This window comes from Gekko japonicus, unplaced genomic scaffold (genome assembly GCF_001447785.1).
Source record: "Gekko japonicus isolate JY-2015 unplaced genomic scaffold, Gekko_japonicus_V1.1 scaffold488, whole genome shotgun sequence".
In the NCBI taxonomy this organism is placed as follows: domain Eukaryota; kingdom Metazoa; phylum Chordata; class Lepidosauria; order Squamata; family Gekkonidae; genus Gekko; species Gekko japonicus.
In genome coordinates this window covers 145431-167545 of record NW_015176466.1, presented here as the reverse complement: position 1 = coordinate 167545, position 22115 = coordinate 145431, and the positions used below count along the sequence as shown (strand labels likewise).

General features: G+C 50.6%; 2 protein-coding genes across 4 annotated transcripts in view; both read right to left on the bottom strand.

Annotated features, from left to right (window-relative positions):
• IRF8 (interferon regulatory factor 8) overlaps positions 1 to 11183 on the bottom strand; it is a 29677-nt gene extending 18494 nt beyond the window's left edge. The window contains exon 1 of one of the 2 annotated variants that reach the window (XM_015427093.1): positions 11069 to 11183. In XM_015427093.1, the coding sequence (XP_015282579.1) occupies positions 11069 to 11175 (107 nt within the window). In that variant the 5' untranslated portion in view covers positions 11176 to 11183. Of the gene's footprint in view, positions 1 to 1223; positions 1439 to 11068 lie in introns of those variants that run through there. The other variant, XM_015427094.1, reaches the window with a different exon arrangement.
• Positions 11184 to 11402: 219 nt separating this feature from the next.
• LOC107123755 (dual specificity protein phosphatase 22-A-like) overlaps positions 11403 to 22115 on the bottom strand; it is a 37558-nt gene continuing 26845 nt past the window's right edge. For both annotated transcript variants that reach the window (XM_015427096.1, XM_015427095.1), the window contains one exon: positions 11403 to 11847. In XM_015427096.1, the coding sequence (XP_015282582.1) occupies positions 11638 to 11847 (210 nt within the window). In that variant the 3' untranslated portion in view covers positions 11403 to 11637. The remainder of the gene's footprint in view (positions 11848 to 22115) is intronic.

The window sequence follows — 22115 nt, the reverse complement described above, 5'->3', positions numbered from 1 at the left end:
TCTGCCGCTATCAATGTAACAGTTGGTGACTTCTGTTTCAGTGTATCTGAAGAAATATGCCTGCACACGAAAGCTTTTACCCAGAATAAAACTCTGTTGGTCTTAAGGGTGCCACAGGACTCCAAGTTTGTTCTGCTAGAGTTTATGAACCGTTGCACATATTATCTGCTGTAATTTCTGGCAGGTTAAAAAACAATTACAGTCAGTGTTCCCTCTAAGCTGAGTTAGTGTGAGCTAGCTCACAGGTTTTTAGCCACCAGCTCACACATTTTTGCCTTAGCTCAGGAAAGATGGCTCCAGGGCAAACTAATTTATGCAGCAACCAAATTGCTTGCTCACAGCTTTAATGCCAGTAGCTCACAAAGTAGAATTTTTGCTCACAACACTCCACAGCTTAGAGGGAACATTGATTACAGTCCTTCAAAACTGGTTACTTGCTCACTTTCCCACAACAGACAGCCCCAAAGCAGTAATCAAGTGCATGCTTACATGTGCGTAACCCCACTGAGTTCAGTAGGATTTACATTTCACTAAGCATGCAAGCTGCCAGCTGCACATCGTCTTAATAACTATAAAGGATTATCGCCAATCGTTTGCGACGGGAAGTTCATGACTCCGTCCCGAGGCACTAAAATGGGGCTCCCTTGTAACACGAGGAACGGCGAGGTATAAATGTATTAAGAAATAACAGCAATAAATAATAATGTTCGCCTGCACTCACACAAACGGAGAAGTGGGGTCAGAGAGGGAAACAAGTCCAAGTCCCATCAGCAAACTAGTAATAAATACTACCACGAGAAAGCGAAGAAAGCAATCGCAGGCACAAATAGAAAGCAAAGCAGAGTTTTGTGAGCTCCCCGGATCTGGTCAAGCGTCACATCGCACAACCCGGCAACGAGCCGAGCCGCAAGTGTGCGCCCCTTTGGAAGCTTCGATTGCTTCTCTTCCCTCTGCCCAAACCGAGTGGTGAAACGGCAGTCCAGCTTAGAGCAAGCGGCATCCAGCTGCATCGCTCTCTCTCACAGGCACCTGGATCCCACACTGTAGCCGCGCTAGTCCGAAGCAGCAGAAGCAGCGAGAAGTCGGATGAAGTGTGCGTGCATGCACACGAAAGTTGATACCCAGAAGCAAACGTCGCTGGTCTTAAAGGGGCCACTGGACTCAAACTTCGCTCTCACACACATGCACAGTTTCTTTCTCACACGCGCGCGCAAAACACCGACCTCCACATCTGCCCGGGTCGCAGCTGCACGCACCACTCTCTCTCCACACTCGCTGCCTGATCATAGGAGGCGAAAGGCGGCTAAGGGCATCTCTATATCTCCCAGCTTGCAGGATCTCGGGTCCCCGCCCCGCGGGGAACTCTCAGCCAATCAGAGGACGGGCGCCGGAGGCGCGCCGGCCAATAGCGAGGGCGCAGCGCCCGGCGCCTTCTTTGCACTGCGCTCCTTTCCGAGAAATCAGCGGCCGAGCGCGGCGGCGGCGCGTGGGAGGCGGCGCGAGATTCCCGGCCCACGTTCCATTCCCGGGCCAACGTTCCATTCCCGGGCCAACGTTCCATTGCGCCCCGGCGCGGGCCCGGGGATATTTGCAGCGGAGATCCCTGCAGCCTTTCCCCCTTTTTTCAAGTTACGCCTGCCTGGATGAAGAAGAGAATTTGAGTCCCCCCCTCCCCCCCGTGGGATCTGAGCCTTTCACAGCTCGGCGCAGGAAGCCGGCCGCGGCTGAGGAAAGGGGGCGGTTTCGGCTGAAGCTTGCTGGAGCATGGGAGGGGGGGTTTCCGTAGAAGGCCGAGGTTTTGGGTTGTTTTTTTTTCCGCTTGGAAGGATGCAGCATGACTAGGAATTTCCCTGCATTTGACTTGACGGATGGACGAGCACCTGCCCCTAGAGAGAGACCTGTCTGGGGGAGGGTGGGGGGATGACCACCTCCTTCCCAGAGAGGGATTCTAGAATTCTGCTTTTAAAGCTTGTTTCAACAGTGTCTGCAATCGTTGGGGCAGGAAGCCCCTTTGGATGAAGTGAGATTCGCTGTGCAAAAACGCTTATGTTTGCACAGTGCAAAAAAGAATCCTTTTGTTTGTTCCTTCAGTCTTGTTGAGGAAAAACATCATTGGCCTGACCGATGAGAAATGATCAATCAGTAAGGGGATCATAAGAACATAAGAGAAGCCAATGTTGGATCAGGCCAATGGCCCATCCAGTCCAACACTCTTGTCACACAGTGGCCAGAAATACCAGGTGCCATCAGGAGGTCCAGCAGTGGGGCCAGGACACTGTGTGTTGACCCCCCCCCCCCAAGCGCCAAGAATACAGTGCATCACTTGCCCCAGACTGAGAGTTCCTATCTATACCTTGTGGCTAAGAGCCACTGATGGACTTCTGCTCCATATGCTTATCCAATTCCCTCTTGGAGCCATCCATGCTTGTAGCCGCCGCCACCTCCTGTGGCAGTGAATCCCATGTGGAGCAAGCTGTGGTTAAAAGCATCAGCTGTGCCATTGACATTTACTTGGATTTTGAGAGAAGGAAATATCAGGAGACAGAGATCAGTAAAAAAAAATTAAAAGTTGCTGGTTCTAGTCACTTTGGGGCCCAGGATCACTCCCACACCTGGGCCTGCCTTATACTGAGTCAGTCTTGTCACAATCAGTATTGTCTACTCAGACTGGCAGCAGCACTCCAGGGTCTCAGGCAAGAGGTCTTTCGCATCCCCTACTGCCTAGTTCTTTGAACTGGAGACACCGGGGATTGAACTCAGGACCTTCTGCATGCCAAGCAGAGTCTCTGCCACTGAGCCACAGGCTCTCCCGCCCCCATTCTTTTTACTTTGGAGGAAGGCTTCAGACCGTTTGTAGGGGCAGGCTAGCATCCTTCCCACTTTTAGTGTAATGCCAGTTCTTCCGCATCTACTGGGTGGCAACACGTAAGGAAAAGCCTATCCATATTTCCAAAGGCCTGGGAGTCTTGTCTGCAGTTGAAATGGGAAAACTCAGCACTCCTCACCTTTTACAGACTTGGGATATAATCATTTAGGTCCAGACCGATTTCCCACAAGCAGCTGCACTGCCCTCGCGCTCCCCCCCCCCAATTGCATTCGTCAGTTTCCAATTACTTGCTGCGCAGCCGCGTTTTGACCTGCAGCATCCCCCGATTCCCCCCGCGTCTTTGCGATCTCAAAAAACAAGAATCGCGAAGACGCGGGGGAAATCGGGATACTGCGGGTCAAAACGCGGCTGCACAGCAAGTAGTGAGAAATTGACAGATGTAATGGAGGAATTCTCATGAATTCCTCATGAGAGCGAGGGCGGCGCAGCTGCCTGTGGGAAATCGGTCTCAGTGTCAGGCTAAAACCCTAGACTGAAATCACACATAAAACTCAAGTCAGGCTATCTGAAATATGATTTTAAATCTGCCTTCTTGCTCAGCCGTCAGTCGATTCAGAAACTCGGTTCAAAAGCACCTAGAACCACCTTCGTGTCTTTCACACTGGCACCGGAAAAGGGCAGAAGATTGCTTCGAGTGGCCCATGTGAATTCAGTCCACCTTGTAACTTTCTCCGTAGGTGTGACACCCACACGCTGACACCAGATTAGAATACTCCACATTATTTGCTCAAAGGAAAGATGAAGCAACTCTGAGTCACCGAGGCTTCACTGAAAGTTTCTTGTGTTTCCTTGAATTCCTCATGACCTGTTAACCTGCTAGACCCTGGAAACTGAGCCGTTGGATTGCTAAAAGTTCCCCGATTATTAAAAAGCCCCATTGCTTTCCTTGAATCTTGTTTCTAAGCAGATGTGCCTTGAAAATATTTCTTACACACTTTCTCGTTTCAGTGTGGTGGCCTTCTTACTCTTGTCGCCCAAAAATGAAACCCAGGAAAGTTTGCGTCTATGAAGTACTGTCAAGTCGCAGTCGACTTATGGTGACTCCAGCCAGGGGCTTTCAGGGCAAGTGAGAAGCAGAGGTGGTTGGCCATTGCCTTCCTCTGCAGAGACTTCCTTGGTGGTCTCCCGTCCAAGTACCAACTCCAGCAAGGGGCTTTCAAAGCAAATGAGAAGCAGCGGTGGTTGGCCATTGCTTTCCTCTGCAGAGCCTTCCTTGGTGGTCTCCCGTCCAAGTGCTGACCCCAGGAAGGGTCTTTCAAGGCAAGTGAGAAGCAGAGGTGGTCGGCCATTGCCTTCCTCTGCAGACTCTTCCTTGGAGGCCTCCCAAGTACCAACCCTACTGAGCTTTCAGGATCTGACGAGATCGGGCTATACCATGCTGCCGAGCCTCCTCCAGGAAAGTAAATTTGCTACTCTTTAAGGTAACAGAGGACTTTTCTTGTTTTTGCAGTCTTTCTGTGATAGTTGTAATGGGAACAGTGATGGCTGACATTTCCTTCACCGTTCTTTGATTTCCCATGGGAACTGATTTTTATTCCATACTGGGGCCCCTGCCACACGGGGGGGGGATTGCTGCGGGCAAAGTGCGGCTTTTGAAAGCCACACCAAAAGAGACACGCGGCGGCGGGATCACACAGATCCCCTGAGCCGCCGCGCAGTTCCTCCCCGGCACGATCAGATGCCGGGGGGGAAGCCACTGAAAGGAGAGCAAGGCAGCCGAACTGCGCATGTGTGCGCTTGCGCAGTTCGGCCAGGAGCCTGGATTGCTACCAAAGACGAGCACGCCGGCGATCCCACGGCCGCGATTTGCGGCGTGCCAGGTAAGTCCTGCTCTTTTGCAGGCTCTTTTTTGATGCGCGCTTTAGGCTTGAAGGGACGGATCGGGGACGGGTGCACGCCAATTCCTGGATGTTGCGGTGTGCTTGCGCCTGTTTGCTGCGCCCCCGATCCGTCCCTCTCCCGGGCCAAAACCTTCCGTGTGACCGGGGCCTGGTATTAACCTAAAGTGATGTACATATTTGATGTTCACCTCTGATTTTCCTAGCCAGGAGGTGAGCAATAAAAGACGCAATTTGCAAAGCAAAGGGGGCTGTGTGGTGTAGTGGGTACAGTGCCAGACTAGGAGCTGGGAAACCCATGTTGGAATCTGTACTCAGCCATGGCAGCTTGCTGGGCGACCTTGGGCCAGTCACACACTCTCCATCTAACCTACCTCACAGGGTTGCTGTGAGAATAAAACGGAGGCGAGGAGACCAATGTAAGCCACCTCGGGGGCCCCATTGGGGAGACAGGAGAAGTGTGAATGCAGTAAATAAATAAATAAAGCTTGAAAATTGTGTCTGTTGCCCGTGTTGCCCTTTTAACTAGATGTTCCCTATTTTATGTATTTCAACTACATTTTTAGCCGGGTAGGGTTAGAGTTTGTAAAGCGCCCTGGGCAGTGTGGAAAGGTGAGTTACACATATTTTAAATGAATGAAATGTAAAGGACCCCGTTTTGAGCAGTGTGCCATTCAGGCTGTTGGTCGCCACTATTGCAAAGGCAATCTCTGCTTCTCGCATTATCTTCTACATCTACAACTTCCCATTCCTACCAGAAGCAGCCTCTTCTCTTTCCAGCGCACAAGATTCTTTTGGTGGCTTCCTGTGCCGTTGACCAAGCAACCAGAAACCCTGTCTGGGCCTTTGCTTAACTTCCTCCACAATCCGTTTTGATTAACAGCAGAATTTGCAATTGCTGCTCCCATCAGTGGCAGGTCCACCCTTCCAAGGGCCAGAGGTTATTGGCACCGTCTTCCACCTGCTTTTTGGGTAGGCTGGGTGACCACTTTGATAGGTCAATACAGAGGGGCCATAACTCCGCCCCACACCCATTTTGATCTGATGTTTCAGTCTGCTCTGATGGATTTCTTACTATTATATTGAAAAAGGAGGAGGGGAGATTGGATTTATACCCCGCCCTTCAATCGGAGTCTCAGAGCGGCTTACAATCTCCTCCCTTCCTCTCCCCACAACAGACACCCTGTGAGGCAGGTGGGGCTGAGAGAGCTGTGACTGACCCAAAGTCACCCAGCTGGCTGCATGTGGAGGAGTGGGGAATCAAACCCAGCTCTCCAGATTATTAGTCTGCCACTCTTAACCACTACAAACTGGCTGCTTCTAGGATTGTCAGGTTCTTTTAATGGCTGTTTTTAAGGGATGCGGGTTGTAACTAGACTTGACTTCACCTTTTTTTTTTAGCACTTTAGTCCTTGCTGTTTTAGTTCGTTTTAGATTTGCTACAGGTAGTTAAAGGAGCTGCGGTGGCTCAAGTGGTTAAGACGCTGAACTGCAGGCTGTGGAAGGTCGATAGTTCAGCAGTTCGAGACCCGAGTTGGCCGCATGACGGAGTGAGCTCCCGTCTCTAGTTCCAGCTCCTGCCAACCTAGCAGTTCGAAAGCAAGAAATTGCAAGTAGATAAATAGGTGCCACTTCGGTGGGAAGGTAACAGCGTTCCGTGCGCCTCGGTGTTTAGTCATGCAGGCCACATGACCACGGAAAACGTCTTCAGACAGCGCTGGCTCTTCGGCTTTGAAACGGAGATGAGCACCGCAACCCTAGAGTCGGACTCGACTGGCTTTCGAGCAAGGGAACCTTTACCTTACAGGTAGTTAGGTTCTTGCCCCGACCTGGATGGGCCGGGCTAGCCCTATTTAATCAGATCTCAGAAGCTAAGCAGGGTCAGCCCGGGTTAGTTCTTGGATGGAAGACCACCAGGGAAGTCCAGGGTTGGTGTGCAGAGGCAGGCAATGGTCAAAACCACCCCTGAACATATCTTGCCTTGAAAACCACTACAGGATCCCACATATTGGCTGGGATATGAAGGCACTTTACGCACAGTTAGGATCCTAGAGGAAATTGCTTGGTCATTTGCAATGCTCCCTCTAAGCTGTGGCATCTTGTGAGCCAAAATCCTACTTTGTGAGCTATCGGCATTAAAGTTGTGAGCGAGCAATTTGGCTGCTGCATAAGTTAGTTTGCTCTGGAGCCACATCCTTCCTGAGCGAAGGCAAAAAAATGTGTGAGCCGGAGGCTAAAAAGCTTTGAGCTAGGTCACACTAACTCAGCTTAGAGGGAACACTGGTCATTTGTATGGCTTGTTTTTGTTATTAGTGTGATTGCGTAAGCTGCCTTGTGCATTCTTTTTTAGCCAAACAGCCGGATGTAGAAATAAAGTGGACGAAGAATTCCTTCAATGGAGAATGCAGCCCTATACCCAGAAAAGAAGCTGTAACAGGGTGGTGAGATTCCTACAAAAACTGCTTTCTGTCAGCGAAACCACTCACCAGGAACTTACAAACGTTCTCTGAAAACTTTTAATTCACCGAAAAACAAAATCAAGCCTGGATAAACTGTGCAGCTGTAGCGCAAGCACACACACCTTGAAGCATGAAGGGTTCCTGTTAGGTTACTTTCAAGGAAATAGACATATAATCACTATTCCCACCCACCCCTGACCTTATCTTGAGTCATAAACACCAACAACATTTCCTGAGCAGTTGTGCACTTTTACTTGGGTTTGGAAATGCCGCGGCTTTCAACAAGGAAGATGCACAAGAGGCTGCCCATATTTGGATGGTCCTCCTGGTTAAGAATCAGTGCAAGCAGGGCTATTTTTGGGCAGGAACTCACAGGAACAGAGTTCCGGCTGGCTCCCAAGTTGGCCACGCCCAGCAGGAACTCATTAGCATAATAGGCCACACCCAACAGCAGAAACTCATTAGGATTGGCTACATTAGGCGTGTGTGGCCTAACATGCAAAGGAGTTCCTGCTACAAAAAAGCCCTGGGTTTTGACAACAAACAAGGTCAACAGAATAAGAAGCAAAAGGTGGGTGTGGCTGGATAACCACACTTCTGGTAACATGGGGGTGCGGCCTAATGTGCTAATGAGCTGTGCTGTCAGGGGTGTGGCCCAATATGCTAATGAGTTCCTGCTGTTGGGTGTGGCCTATTATGCTAATGAGTTCCTGCTGGGCTTTTTCTACAAAAAGAGCCTTGAGTGCAAGATGTAACAATGCATTCTTTATTGATAAAACAGATGAAGGCCAGATAAACCACCTGCTAGTAAGTGAGAGGTCAATTATGTCCTACAACGTACAAAGGAGACTGAGAACACATTCACGCAAGACGCTTAAGGTTTCTTGGAGTTAGCTGTGCTTGCGTGGATGCCGTTAATCTGAGATAAGACTCAGAAGAAGAGGAGGAGATTGAATTTATACCCCGCCCTTCACTCAGAGTCTCAGAGCGGCTTTCAATCTCCTTTCCCTTCCTCTCCCCACAACAGGCACCCTGTGAGGTACGTGGGGCTGAGAGAGCTCTCTCGAGAACTGCCCTTGAGAGAACAGCTCTGACAGAACTATGGCTTGCCCAAGGTCATCCAGCAGCTGCAAGTGGACGAGTGGAGAATCAAACCCGGTTCTCCCAGATTAGAGTCCGCACACTTAACCACTACACCAAAGTGGAAATCAAATGTTTGCTGTAGCCAGTTCACGGTCGTGTCTCACATTGGTTCAAGCAAACAGCTATCTACTTACATTGTGTGCGTGTAAAACACCCTTAAGGCCTCGAAGTGAGCTGATTGGACTTGCTTCTGAGTGGACATGTTTAGGACTGCACTGGAAGCCACTTTTACAAGACAGACTTAAAACAGGGTTTTGGCACTGACCCGGATAGCCCAAGGCAAGCTCTCAGAACCTAAGCAGGGCTTACCCTGGCAAGTATTTGGACGGGAGACCTCCAAAGAATACCAGGGTCGGGATCAATGTTCCCTCTAAGCTGAGTTGGTGTGAGCTGGCTCACAGTTTTTTCACCTCTGGCTCGCACATTTTTGCCTTCGCTCAGGAAGGATGGCTCCGGAGTAAGCTAATTCACGCGGCAACCAAATCGCTCGCTCACCACTTTCAGGCCAGTGGCTCACAAAGTAGAATTTTGGCTCACAAGACTCCACCGCTTAGAGGGAGCATTGGTCGGAATGTATGTGATCTCACTTGTTGTATCTAACAACTCATGCTATTTGAGAAACCTGATGAATTCATACTTCCCCCCCACCCCCTTTTCCCTTCTGTATCCCACCTTTCTTCTGAGAAAATTTTTAAAAAATACTAGGCTCAGGAGGCAGAAGCAGGCTATCAGGCCATTTCTCTGAACATCTCGATGCCCCAGTAGCAGTCACCAGAGGTTGACATGACTTCCAGACATGGGCGCACAGTGTGCCCATAGCTAACGTGGGGCCCACGGGGACAGCCTGGCCCCCTAGTGTTAATTCTGGGGGCCCCTCCCTCCTGGGCTGCCCCCAAAGCGCTCCAACTTGCCACCTGCACTGTACTTTCATTTGATTAGCTGTCGGGCCCCCTGAGGCCCCCTCCCCAAAATTCCCTAGCTACGGGGCTGGCGCACAGACAAACAAATGCAAAAAATTACACACACACACCCCACAACCTGGGTTTTACATTTTCTTTACGGGTGGCACCATGCCTCAGTGGCAGAGTATCAGCTTGACATACAGAAGGTCCTGCGTTCAGTCCCCACCACCTCTGGCTTAAAGGATCAGGTAGCAGGGGGATGGGAAAGACCGCTGCCTGAGACCCTGGAGAGTGGTCTCCAGTCTGACTGCACAAGACTGACCTTGAGGGACCAGTGGTCCGATTCACTATAAAGCAGCTTCATTTGTGTTAAGAACATAAGAACATAAGAGATGCCAATGTTGGATCAGGCCAAAGGCCCATCCAGTCCAACACTCTGTATCACACAGTGGCCAGAAATACCAGTGCCATCAGGAGGTCCACCAGTGGGGCCAGGACATTAGAAGCCCTCCCACTGTTGACCCCCCCAAGCACCAAGATGACAGAGCATCACTTGCCCCAGAGTCCCTATCTATACCTTGTGGCTAATAGCCACTGATGGACCTCTGCTCCATATGCTGAGAGGCAGGGAGGAAGCAACTTGCCCTCCCTCTTCTCCTGCCTCCTCCTGGCTGAATGAGGGCTGGAAGCGGGGAGGCCGGAAGCAGGGGGCGGGTCTTCATCATGTGCCCCGCCCCCCGGACCTCACCCGGGGGAACTGTGTTTCCCCGCGTTCCCCCCCGAAATGACCTCTGTTAGAAGCCCTCCCACTGTTGACCCCCCCAAGCACCAACTATACTGCAGAGGTGCTGTGGCTCAGAGTTGCTTTGCATGCAGAAGGTCCCAGGTTCAATTCCCAGCATCTCGTTAAAGCTATCAGGTGATAGTTGATGTAAAAGGCAGTCTGAGACCCAGGATAGCTGCTGTGGGTCTGAGTAGACAATAATGACAATAATGACCCTGACGGACCAATGTTCTGATTCAGTAAAAGGCAGCTTCATGTGTACTACTGACCTTGTGCTGACCTGTACTATGCATGTTCCAACATTAAGGTAAAGGTAAAGGTTCCCTTGTTCGAAAGCCAGTCGAGTCCGACTCTAGGGTTGCGGTGCTCATCTCCGTTTCCAAGCCGAAGAGCCAGCGCTGTCCGAAGACGTTTCCGTGGTCATGTGGCCGGCATGACTAAACACCAAGGCGCACGGAACGCTGTGACCTTCCCACCAAAGTGGTCCCTTTTTATCTACTTGCAATGTCTTGCTTTCAAACTGCTAGGTTGGCAGGAGCTGGAACTAGAGACGGGAGCTCACTCCGTCATGTGGCAACTCGGGTCTTGAACTGCTGAACTACTGACCTTCCACAGCCTGCAGTTCAGCGTCTTAACCACTTGAGCCACCGCAGCATTACCAGTCTCAGAAATACCTCCCGCCCCTATTTTCTAGTTTGGGGTTATAATCCAATAGGAAGTTCGATTTCCTGGCATCAGCAGGCTTAAGCGTGCATGATTCTGTGTACTATTGTGGTCTCGGCCTGGCTTTACTCCCAGAAATTGCATTTCTCTAAAAGAATGCGTTTTTGAGAGTCTATGCACATTGCTTAAAGGCCGTGCCTGTTCGCCAGTACAGAAAAACGTGCATCCGTTAGATCACTCAATACCACCACATTCTAAGGATTGTCACTGGAAATAGCCATTGCCCATGTCGGAGGTCCTATCAGCACATTCACTAGTTTGTTTGTTTTTTAAACCCTAAGGACTAAAGCCCTCCCGGTCTCTTGTGAAGGCTCGACCGAGGTAGTCCCCACCTTTTCAACGTGCAAGTGGACACCTGCCCTCCTGGAATCAGGCCCACGGCTAGTCCAGCTTCCCTGCTTGACTTGGCCTCGAAGGAGACAGTTCCAGCTGACCACATGGACTGCAACATCCACTGGAAATAGCCATTGCCCATGTCGGAGGCCCTATCAGCACATTCACTTGTTTGTTTGTTTTTAACCCTAAGGACTAAAGCCCTCCAGGTCTCTCGTGAAGGCTCGACCGAGGTAGTCCCCATCTTTTCAACCTGCAAGTGGACACCTGCCCTCCTGGAATCAGGCCCATGGCTAGTCCAGCTTCCCTGCTTGACTTGAAGGAGACTGTTCCAGTTGACCACATGGACTGCAACATCAGAGTCACTGGAAGTCACACGATCGCTTTGCAGATCTGTGGCAGAGCCGGGAGGAAACCCCCAGAGAGAGGGCGGCTCTAACTATTCGACCTGCCGATTGCGACAGCGCCTCCCGAAGCAGCTAACCTACTTAATTCTCCAGCAGAGATCAAAACAACAAAGCTGCTCCTCCCAGAGAGGAACCATGCAGAGTCCCGTCTAACGGCACGGTTATCTGTTCGTCCAGCGACTGCTGGTGCCGCTAGCATAGGCGTTGTGTGAGAGAGGCCTGGTGGGGCCCGGAGCATTGGTCCAGTTAGTCTCCCTGTGTCCGATTTGCTGCTCTCTTGTTTTCTCTTCGTGCTGGGAGAGTAAACGCTGCAGCTCCCCTTGGTCATCAAACGGGTTCTTGCCATATTCCTGCCGGATCCAGGCTCGGTACTGCCAAAGAAAAGACCAGAGGAGCGGTGAATGGGAGATGTCAAAGATACAACGCGTACCAAGCAGGGCAGTGCACATGAGAAAACGGGCATGGTTGGACATATGTACATCCGGGCTGATGCGACTGTGATACCGCAGTGACCATGGGTGATTGCAAACAACCGTTTCCTTGCAAAGTTGGTGCATACACGCTCTGGTAAGCAGGTCGTGTAGATTTCTCTGCCAAGTGATGAAGCATGTAGGTTTCTCTGCCAAGTGATGAAGCATGTCCTCTCCAGCTTTTTCGTACTAGTTCCCAGGACAACACCAGCAACTGGGCTGATGCGACTGTGATACCGCAGTGACCATGGGTGATTGCAAACAACCGTTTCCTTGCAAAGTCGGTGCATACACGCTCTGGTAAGCAGGTCATGTGGATTTCTCCGCCAAGTGATGAAGCATGTCCTCTCCAGTTTCCCTTGATTTTTCATCCAGTGTAAAAGTGTGGTAAGCTTTTTCGTACTACACCAGCAAACGGCTTAACTTACCTTAGCTGCCACAGGAAGTGGTGGTGGCTACAAGCATGGATGGCTTCAAAAGGGAATTAGATAAGCATATGGAGCAGAGGTCCATCAGTGGCTATTAGCCACAAGGTATAGATAGGGGTTCTGGGGCAAGTGATGCTCTGTCTTCTTGGTGCTTGGGGGGGGGGGTCAACAGTGGGAGGGCTTCTAGTGTCCTGGCCCCACTGGTGGACCTCCTGATGGCACCTGGCATTTTTGTTAAACAAGTATAAAGCCAACAGTCGTGATAGTCTGACCCACAATCAGTCATAAGATCTATAAACAATGCTGTTTATGTATTTCAATCTAAAGCACTACAACATAATACACAACTCAAAAGAAAATCTTTGAACCAAGGTACATAATCAACGTCGTCTGCGGATTACTTAACGACGTTTCAAAAAAAATGGTGACGCCCGGGATCCAGACGAAACATAGCAGCATATTTTGAGCCTGAATGTTAATTGAGATCAGCGTCCTATCTGAATTTTATATTCTTAAGACTTGTTGTCTAACATTTATGAAACTGAGAGCTTTGGCACCATTATAATATCTCCTGAAGAAGATCCATTTTTTTGAAACGTTAAGTAATCCGGAGACGACGTTGATTATGTACCTTGGTTCAAAGATTTTCTTTTGAGTTGTGTATTATGTTGTAGTGCTTTAGATTGAAATACATAAACAGCATTCTTTATAGGTCTTATGACTGTTTGATTGTGGGTCAGACTATCACGACTGTTGGCTTTATACCTGGTATTTCTGGCCACTGTGTGATACAGAGTGTTGGACTGGGTGGGCCTTTGGCCTGATCCAACATTGGCGTCTCTTATGTTCTTACCTAGGAGATGTATGCACACTCTGTTACATACGCAAGTGCCATGAAGTCTCAACTTACTTATGGTGACCCATGCAAGGGGCATTCGAGGCAAGAAAGAAGCAGAGGTGGTTGGCCTTCTGGCCTTCTATGGGCTAGAGTCCACTTCTTCAGATGCAATGGGGTGGCGCCTCACTGACAGGCCTTTTATGTAGGACCAGCTGATGTTTGTACCTGGGCAGGTGTCTCCCTTCTAGCCTAAGGTTGCCACCTCTGGACTGGGAAATCCTTAGAGATTTGGGGGTGGAGCCTTGAGGAGGGGAGGGGTTGGAGAGAGGAGAGACCTCAGCAGAGTATAAGGGCATAGAAATGCTCCCCCCCCTCCAAAGCAGCCATTTTCTCCAGGAGAACTGTCATCTGGAGGTCAGATGCAATTCCAGGAGGTCTCCAGGCCCCATCTGGAGGTTGGCAGCCCCACTCTGGGCATCCAACAGTATTATTATTATTATTATATACCTTTCGAAGAGGACGTAGGGTTGCCAGGTCTGGGTTGGGAAATTCCTGGAGATTTGGGGGGTGGAGCCAGGAGAGGGCGGGTTTTGGGGAGGGGAGGGGCCTCGGCATGGTCCAATGCCACAGAGTCTGCCCTTCAGAGCAGCCATTTTCTCCAGGGGAGCTGATCTCTGTCAGCTGGAGGTCAGGTGTGAAAGCGGGAGATTTCCAGGCCCCACCTGGAGGATGGCAACTCTAAGAGGACATGTTTATAAATGCAAAGTCATGGCCATCTGGTTTGGATGAGACATCTGATCTCTTTCTATGTGATCCTTTTTTTAACCTCGCACAGAAAAATCAGTAGTGCGCGGTGGTGTGAACCCAGCTAAAACCACGTGAGCGAGAAGAATGAGGAAATCGGGACCATTCAGTCCACGTGGTTTATTCTTTCTCCTGCCGGATTCTTTCTCTCCTGCTCGCAGCAGCCGTCATGGTCCCTTGAGCTGCCACCCCGATCATGCATCCTCTCGAGGGGACAGAGACTCCCACGAACTTGCAGGGGACTTTCCAGTGGAAATTTCTGACTGGTGATAATATGCTCCCCCACCACCACCCCGGGCTACAAAACCCATTCACAGTTTGCGTTTAATGAGGAAAGGATGCGACATTTCATTTCAGGGTGGGGATGCCGGACTGTTCGGCTACAAACCAGAAAGGAAATTTGAATTTCCTTTCGAGAAAATAAACCAAACAAACAATGTGGGCCTGAAATCCCAAATGGAGGCATAGGGGGAGACTCTGCGAGACTGTCAATGACAGAGACCTCCTCCGAGCTTACACAGCTTTCTCTCCCTACTTGATAGTTTCAGTAAAATAAAAAGCTTTAAAAAACAAACAAACCGGTTTCCCCCTGGAATTCTTGATATTTGTCTGCTTTCTTCACAGACACAGTTTGTGGCAGGGGAGAAAAACTTCTTGGAAGAAACCGTGACAAAGATTTAATAACTCACATATGAGATAACGCCTTGTGGGAAGATAAACTGACCGAGAGATCTCGAATGTTGCACAAGAGTGCCTGTACCGTATATATTTTGCCAGCAAAGCCTGAACAGAGTGAATGATACAAAAGCCATTGAAGGAGAGAAGGAGCGGGTTTGCTCCCTCTAAGCTGGGGAGTCTTGTGAGCAAAAATTCTACTTTGTGAGAACATAAGAGGAGCCAATGTTGGATCAGGCCAATGGCCCATCTAGTCCAACACTCTGTCACACAGTGGCCAAAAATACCAGGGGCCATCAGGACGTCCAGCAGCGGGGCCAGGACACTAGGAGCCCTCCCACTGTTGCCCCCACCCCCCGAAGCACCAAGAATACAGACCATCACTGGCCCCAGCCTGAGAGTCCCTATCTATACTTTGTGGCTAATAGCCATTGACGGACCTCTGCTCCATATGCTTATCTAATTCCCTCTTGAAGCCGTCCATGCTTGTAGCCGCCGCCACCTCCTGTGGCAGTGAATTCCATGTGTTAATCACTCTTTGGGTGAAGAAGTACTTCCTTTTATCTGTTCTAACCCGACTGCTCAGCAATTTCATTGAGTGCCCTCGAGTCCTTGTATTGTGAGAAAGGGAGAAAAGTACTTCTTTCTCCACCTGCTCTATCCCATGCATAATTTTATAAACCTCGATCATGTCACCCCTCAAGCGTCATTTCTCCAAGCTAAAGAACTCCAAGCGTTTTAAACTTTCTTCATAGGGAAAGTGTTCCAACCCTTTTATCATTCTAGTGAGTGAGCGATTTGGCTCCTGCATAAATTAGTCTGCTCTGGAGCCATCCTTCCTGAGCTAAGAAAAAAACGTGAGCCGGAAGCTTAAAAACTGCAAGCTGGCTCACACGAACTCAACTTAGAGGGAACACTGGTGAGCATTTAACCCTGTCCTCACCGCTCACCTCCATACACCCAAATCATCCCTTGGGGTGTTTTCCTCTTGGGATGACTGCAAAGTCCAACCTGAGGAATAATATGTAAGAGCTATTGATGCTCATACCAGGGCAGGTTTCTTCCCTCTGGCTTAGGGTTGTTGCCTTCATCATGGGAATTTCATGGGGTGTTTTAGGATGCTGGAGTTGGGGGATCGGTAGTTGGGGGAGTTCAGCAAGGTTTTGACGCCACACAGCCTGCTTTCAAAACTGCCATGTCCACAGGGGTCATTTCGTAGAAAAAGAGGTGCAGGAGCTCATTAGCATAACTCATTAGCATAACTTGTTTGCATATGCCACACCCCCTGACATCACCGGAAGTGTGCCAGAAGGCAACACCCACCGCTCAGGCTCCACTGGACTGTTTTGGATTGGTAGCTATTGGTGGTGGGGGGGGGGACGTGCAGATTTGTCCTCGCAGAGGAGGGAGAGCTTGTACCTGAATAAAACTTGGTCTTAAAGGTGCCACTGGACTGCTTTGGACCGGGGGGAGCTCTGCAACTTACCTGGCTGCTTCTTGCTCTGACTGAGGGCTGCTGGGAGCAGGGGGTGGGGCTTGTTGCATGTGCCCGCCCCCTGAGCTCCTTACTGCCGGAGCTCCGCTCCTGTGCGCTCCTGCTGGAAATGACCCCTGCATGTCCACCAAGGGACCTGATCTCTGTAGTCTGGAGATTAGTTGGAGGTTGGAAAACCCTACTCCGACCACCCACAATTATGGCTATTAGGATTTTGAAGTGCTTGGGTTTATCAATACAAAGTTGTCACGGTCTGGACTGCTTTTGTTTTGTTGCATTTTTTAGAGAGAAAAGCTCTGCACCTTGCAAGCTAGCTGCATACGTTGGGCAAAAAGCAACAGGTCGAGAGAGGATGGCTGTCCCCATCAGAGCACACCAAATCCAGGAAGCGTCAGAATTTGTTCCTGTTAAAGAATTTGCAGGTGTTAAAGACGTGGCTCACAAATCAGAAGCCGGATACTTCAGAGGGAGGGAAATGTTGTGTCTGGCTGTGTTAGATATTTGGAACACCCAGTAGGAAAATAAAATAATATCCATTCTCCCCTTCCACCTTTGAAGCAGCTTTTTAAACGAATTGTACGGGAAGATTTGATCTCGGTCCACGGGGTCAAAGGTTGGGGTAGAAACCCCTTTAACTCCATGACTCGAAGATGTACACTCCTAGAGGACACTCCTAGAATGGCTAGAAGATGTACACTCCTTTTTCAAATGAAAGCTGCAGATTCAGAGCAGTTAGTAGATCACAGCAATAAGAACATGAGACAAACATCGAAAGAGCTCTGCTGGATCAGACCAGTGAGCAAAGCTCCCTCTAAGCTGTGGAGTCTGGTGAGCAAAAATTCTACTTTGTGAGCTACTGGCATTAAAGTTGTGAGTGAGCAATTTGGCTGCTGCATCAATTAGTTTGCTCTGGAGCCATCCTTCCTGAGCGAAGATAAAAACGTGTGAGCCAGAGGCTAAAAAACTGTGAGCTAGCTCACACTAACTCAGCATAGAGGGAACACTGCCAGTGAGGGTCCATCTAGTCCAGCATTTTGTCTCACACAGTGGCCAGCCAGTTCCTCTGGAGGGCCAACAACAGGGCATAGAGAATCATAGAGTAGGATCACAAAGTTGGGAGGGTTCCTACAGGCCATCTAGTCCAACGCCCCTGCTCAATGCAGGATCAGCTTAGAGCATCCCTGGCGTTTGTCCAGCCGCTACTTAAAGACTGCCAGTGAGAGGCCGAGGCCTTCCCCCTGATGTTGCCTCCTAGCATTGGCACTCTGAGGCTGACTGCCTCTGAATGTGGAGGTTCCCCTCCATCACCATGGCGAGTAGCCACTGATAGACTTGTCCTCCATGAATCTCTAATCCCCTTTTCAAGCTGGCTGTTCTTGTGGCCATCACTACATCTGCTGGTAGCAAATCCCACATTTTCATCCAACGACAATAGGTCATGTTGTTGCACTACAGTAATCTAGCAATTGCCATTAAAAAAAAAAAAAAGCCCCTGAAAACCTTACAGTCTCTGTGTGTGAGGAACGGCAGCAGTAGAACATCTGTGTGACAGACATATCAGTTCTAAGCACCATAGCTTCCACCAAAGAATTGTAGAACTTTTGTTTAATATGGGTGCCGGGCAGGGGTCATTTCCTGCAGGAGTGCACAGGAGTGGAGCTCCGGCAGTAAAGAGCCCAGGGGGTGGGCACCAATGTTCCCTCTAAGCTGTGGGTTCTTGTGAGCAAAAATTCTACTTTGTGAGCCACTGGCATTACAGTTCTGAGCGAGCGATTTGGCTCCTGCATAAATTAGTTTGCTCTGGAGCCATCCTTCCTGAGCTAAGACAAAAATGTGTGAGCCGGAGGCTAAAAAACTGTGAGCTAGCTCACACTAACTCAACTTAGAGGGAAAACTGGTGGGCACACGCAACAAGCCCCACCCCCTGCTCCCAGCAGCCCTCAGTCAGAGCAAGAAGCAGCCAGGTAAGTTGCAGAGTCCACCTGGTCCAAAACAGTCCAGTGGCACCTTTAAGACCAAGTTTTATTCAGGTACAAGCTCTCCCTCCTCTCTGAGAGCAGATCTGCGCGTTCCCCCTCCCATAGCTAGCAATCCAAAACAGACCAGTGGCACCTTTAAGACCAAGGTTTATTCAGGTACAAGCTCTCCCTCCTCTCTGAGAGCAGATCTGCGCGTTCCCCCTCCCATAGCTAGCAATCCAAAACAGACCAGTGGCACCTTTAAGACCAAGGTTTATTCAGGTACAAGCTCTCCCTCCTCTCTGAGAGCAGATCTGCGCGTTCCCCCTCCCATAGCTAGCAATCCAAAACAGTCCAGTGGCACCTTTAAGACCAAGTTTTATTCAGGTACAAGCTCTCCCTCCTCTGCCAGGACAGATCTGCACATTCCCCCCCCCCCAAATAGCTAGCAATCCAAAACAGCCCAGTGGAGTCTGAGCGGTGGGTGTTGCCTTCTGACACACTTCTGGTGATGTCAGGGGGTGTGGCCTATGGAAACAAGCTATGCTAATGAGTTATGCTAATGAGGCCATGCACCTCTTTTTCTACGGAATGACCCCTGGTGCCGGGAATCCTGTTTCAGGTCCCTAATTCTCTTGCCCTGACCTAGCTGGCCCAGACTAGTCCGATCTCGTCAGATCTCGGAAGTGAAGCAGGGTCACCCCTGGTTAGTGCTTGGGTGGGAGACTGCGAAGGAAGACCAAGGTTGTGAGGCAGAGGCAGGCAAGGGCAAATCGCCCCTGCCGCCCCTCACCTTGAAAACCCTATGGGGTTACCATAAGTTGGCTGCCACTTGACAGCACTTTCCACCACCAGTCCTCCTGGCAGAACTACAGTTCCCAGAGTTCTGTGTGGCACGGGCTTGCCCTCTGAGGGTTCCAAGGTCATCTGCAAGTGCAACCTACACCTGTTCAAGCGGTTCTCTGCAGCCATCCTTTAATACAAGCCGATGAGGATATTCTGTCGGCGATTCCGTTGTTACTCCTTCATAACCTGCCTTACTCTGTCTGAAGTGTTCCCAGCGCTCCTGTTCAGAATTCTCAGTGCTCTCACTGCGATTCGACTAATTCCTCGGGGGAAAGAAGACGTGACAAGCTAAAAACTTTTTGAAAGTTGGGTGCGGAGCCCAGCTGTATCCTTAATAGGCTAGTTCACACATTCACTTCCTGAGCACTCCTCCCTGTGGGACCCCCGTCTGGAAAAGCGACATGTCTGTTGTCCGAATCAGATGCATTTGCATGGACAGAACTCCTGTCATATGGGGGGGAACCTCCAGCCTCCGTTGTTTTGCAATCTGCTGGCCGCTTGGCTCCAAAAGGCACATTTTTCTACTATCAGGCGCCAGTTGATCATGTGGTGAAAGGCCCTCTTTCCCACCTTCTTCCTCTCTGCTCCCCAGCACTGAGAATGTCCTGACTTTAATAGTTTAAAAGAAAAATCCCTTCCTAAGAAGGAAGTTGATCTATGAGGGCGTTAGGTCTGGCCCACACAACTCGGTCGGTAACCTTTTCAGAAACCGCCTTCTGGCATTTTCAGCTGGGTCCTGCATACACCCCATGACCTCCTCCAGTTTGGAGTAAGAGCCAGTTTGGTGTAGTGGTTAAGTGCACGGACTCTAATCTGGGAGAACCGGGTTTGATTCCCCACTCCTCCACTTGCACCTGCTGATGTGACCTTGGGTCAGTCACAAGCTCTGGCACAGCCGTCCTTGAAAAAGAGCAGTTTGTGTCAAGAGCTCTCTCAGCCCCACCCACCTCACAGGGTGCCTGTTGTGGGGAGGGGAAGGGAAAGGAGTTTGCAAGCTGCTCTGAGACTCCAAGGGAAGGGTCGGGGGTATAAATTCAATCTCTTTTTCTTCTTCCTCTGTGTGCTGGGATGAAAACCATAGAACACATGAATCTGCCTTCTGTTGAATCAGACTCTTCTTCATCCATGAAAGTCAGTCTTGTCCACTCTGACTGGCAGTCACTCTCCAAGGTCCCAAGGGAGAAGTCTTTCCCATCACCTACAGCCTGGTCCTTTTAACTGGAGATGCCGGAGATAGAGCCTGGGACTTTCTGTATGCCAAACAGGTGCTCTTCCGCTGAGCCACAGCCCTTGCTAAGGTTGGGTTGCCAGCCTCCAGGTGGCACCTGGAGATCTCCCACAATTACGATGGATCTCCAGATGACCAAGATCAGCTCCTCTGGATAAAATGGCAGCTTTGGAGGGCGGACTCTGTGGCATTGTCCCCTGCCGACGTGCCCCCCCCCTCCCAAACTGCCCTCCCCCAGGTTTCACCACCCCAAATCTCCAGGTACTTCCTAACCCAGAATTGGCAACCAGAGAACACTGGGCTTCCTTTCCTGTGGCACATAGGGTTGCCCAGGGGTCATTTCCTGTGGGAGCACACAGGAGCGGAGCTCCGGCAGTAAGGAGCCCAGGGGGTGGGCACATGTAACAAGCCCCGCCCCCTGCTCCCAGCAGCCCTCAGTCGGGCCATGAGGAGCAAGAAGCAGCCAGGTAAGCTGCAGAGGCTCCCCCCCGGCCCACCTTCAGGTACAAGGTCTCCCTCCTCTGTGAGGGCAGATCTGCACGTTCCCCCCCCCATCCAAAACAGTCCAGTGGCACCTTTAAGACCAGGTTTTATTCAGGTACAAGCTCTCCCTCCTCTGCAAGGGCAGATCTGCACGTTCCCCCCCCACTCCAATAGCTAGCAATCCAAAAGAGTCCAGTGGAGCCTGAGCGGTGGGTGTTGCCTTCTGACACACTTCCGGTGATGTCAGGGGGTGTGACGCATGCAAATAAGTTATGCTAATAAGTTATGCTAATGAGCTCCTGCACCATATTTTCTATGAAATGACCCCTGGGGTTGCCAGCCTCCAGGTGGGCCTGGAGATCTCCCAGTATTACAACAAATAGATATCTGTTCCCTTGCTTTGGAGGGCGGAAGGTGGACTTTGGAGGGTGGAAGGTGGCATTGTACCCCCAGTGATGTCCTCCCCTCCCCAGTCTCCACCACCAAAATCTTCAGGAACTTCCCACCCCAAAGTTGGCAACCCTAGCACTGGTGCACAGAGACGAATTTCTGCAAACCAAAACAGTCCAGTGGCAATTCTGAAAATTGTCCAGTGGGCCAATTTGGACGCATCCACTGATTCTGACAGGAGCTGGAAGCGGTGTGGGATTTACACCCCCGGACCGCCCATGCCTCCCACACGTTCAGGTCACGCTTCCCCTCCATCTCCTCGCCAGCCCTGCTGACGCAGAAGGACTGGGACATGAGAGCCGATTGAAACATTTGGGAAAGTTCTCCCAGGACTGGGTCATTCTGAAATGCAAACTGGGGAGAAACCGTCATTGCTGTGGCCCTGTGCGTTTGTCTCTGTGCCTCCTTGAGACCTCCCCGGCACGTAGTGTTGCAGACGATGCCTTGCAAGGTGGGGAGGGATATGGCTGAGCAGCAGACCAGGTCACTGCTCCCTCCAGGGGTCGTTTCGTAGAAAAAGAGCTAGGGGGCCTCATTAGTATAACTCATTAGCATATGCCACACCCTCTGACATCACCGGAAGTGTGTCATAAGGCCACACCCCCTGACATCACCGGAAGTGTGTCATAAGGCCACACCCCCTAACATCACCGGAAGTGTGTCATAAGGCCACACCCCCTGACATCACCGGAAGTGTGTCATAAGGCCACACCCCCTAACATCACCGGAAGTGTGTCATAAGGCCACACCCCCTGACATCACCGGAAGTGTGTCATAAGGCCACACCCCCTGACATCACCGGAAGTGTGTCATAAGGCCACACACCCCGCCCCCAACGGTCCTGGCGGTGGACCTGCAAAGCCGGCGGGAGTGCGAGGAAGCCCCGCGAAGGCCCTCCCTGGCCCCAGGCAGGCAGGGGTGGGGAGAGGCGGGGAGGAAGCAACTTACCCTCCCTCTTCTCCTG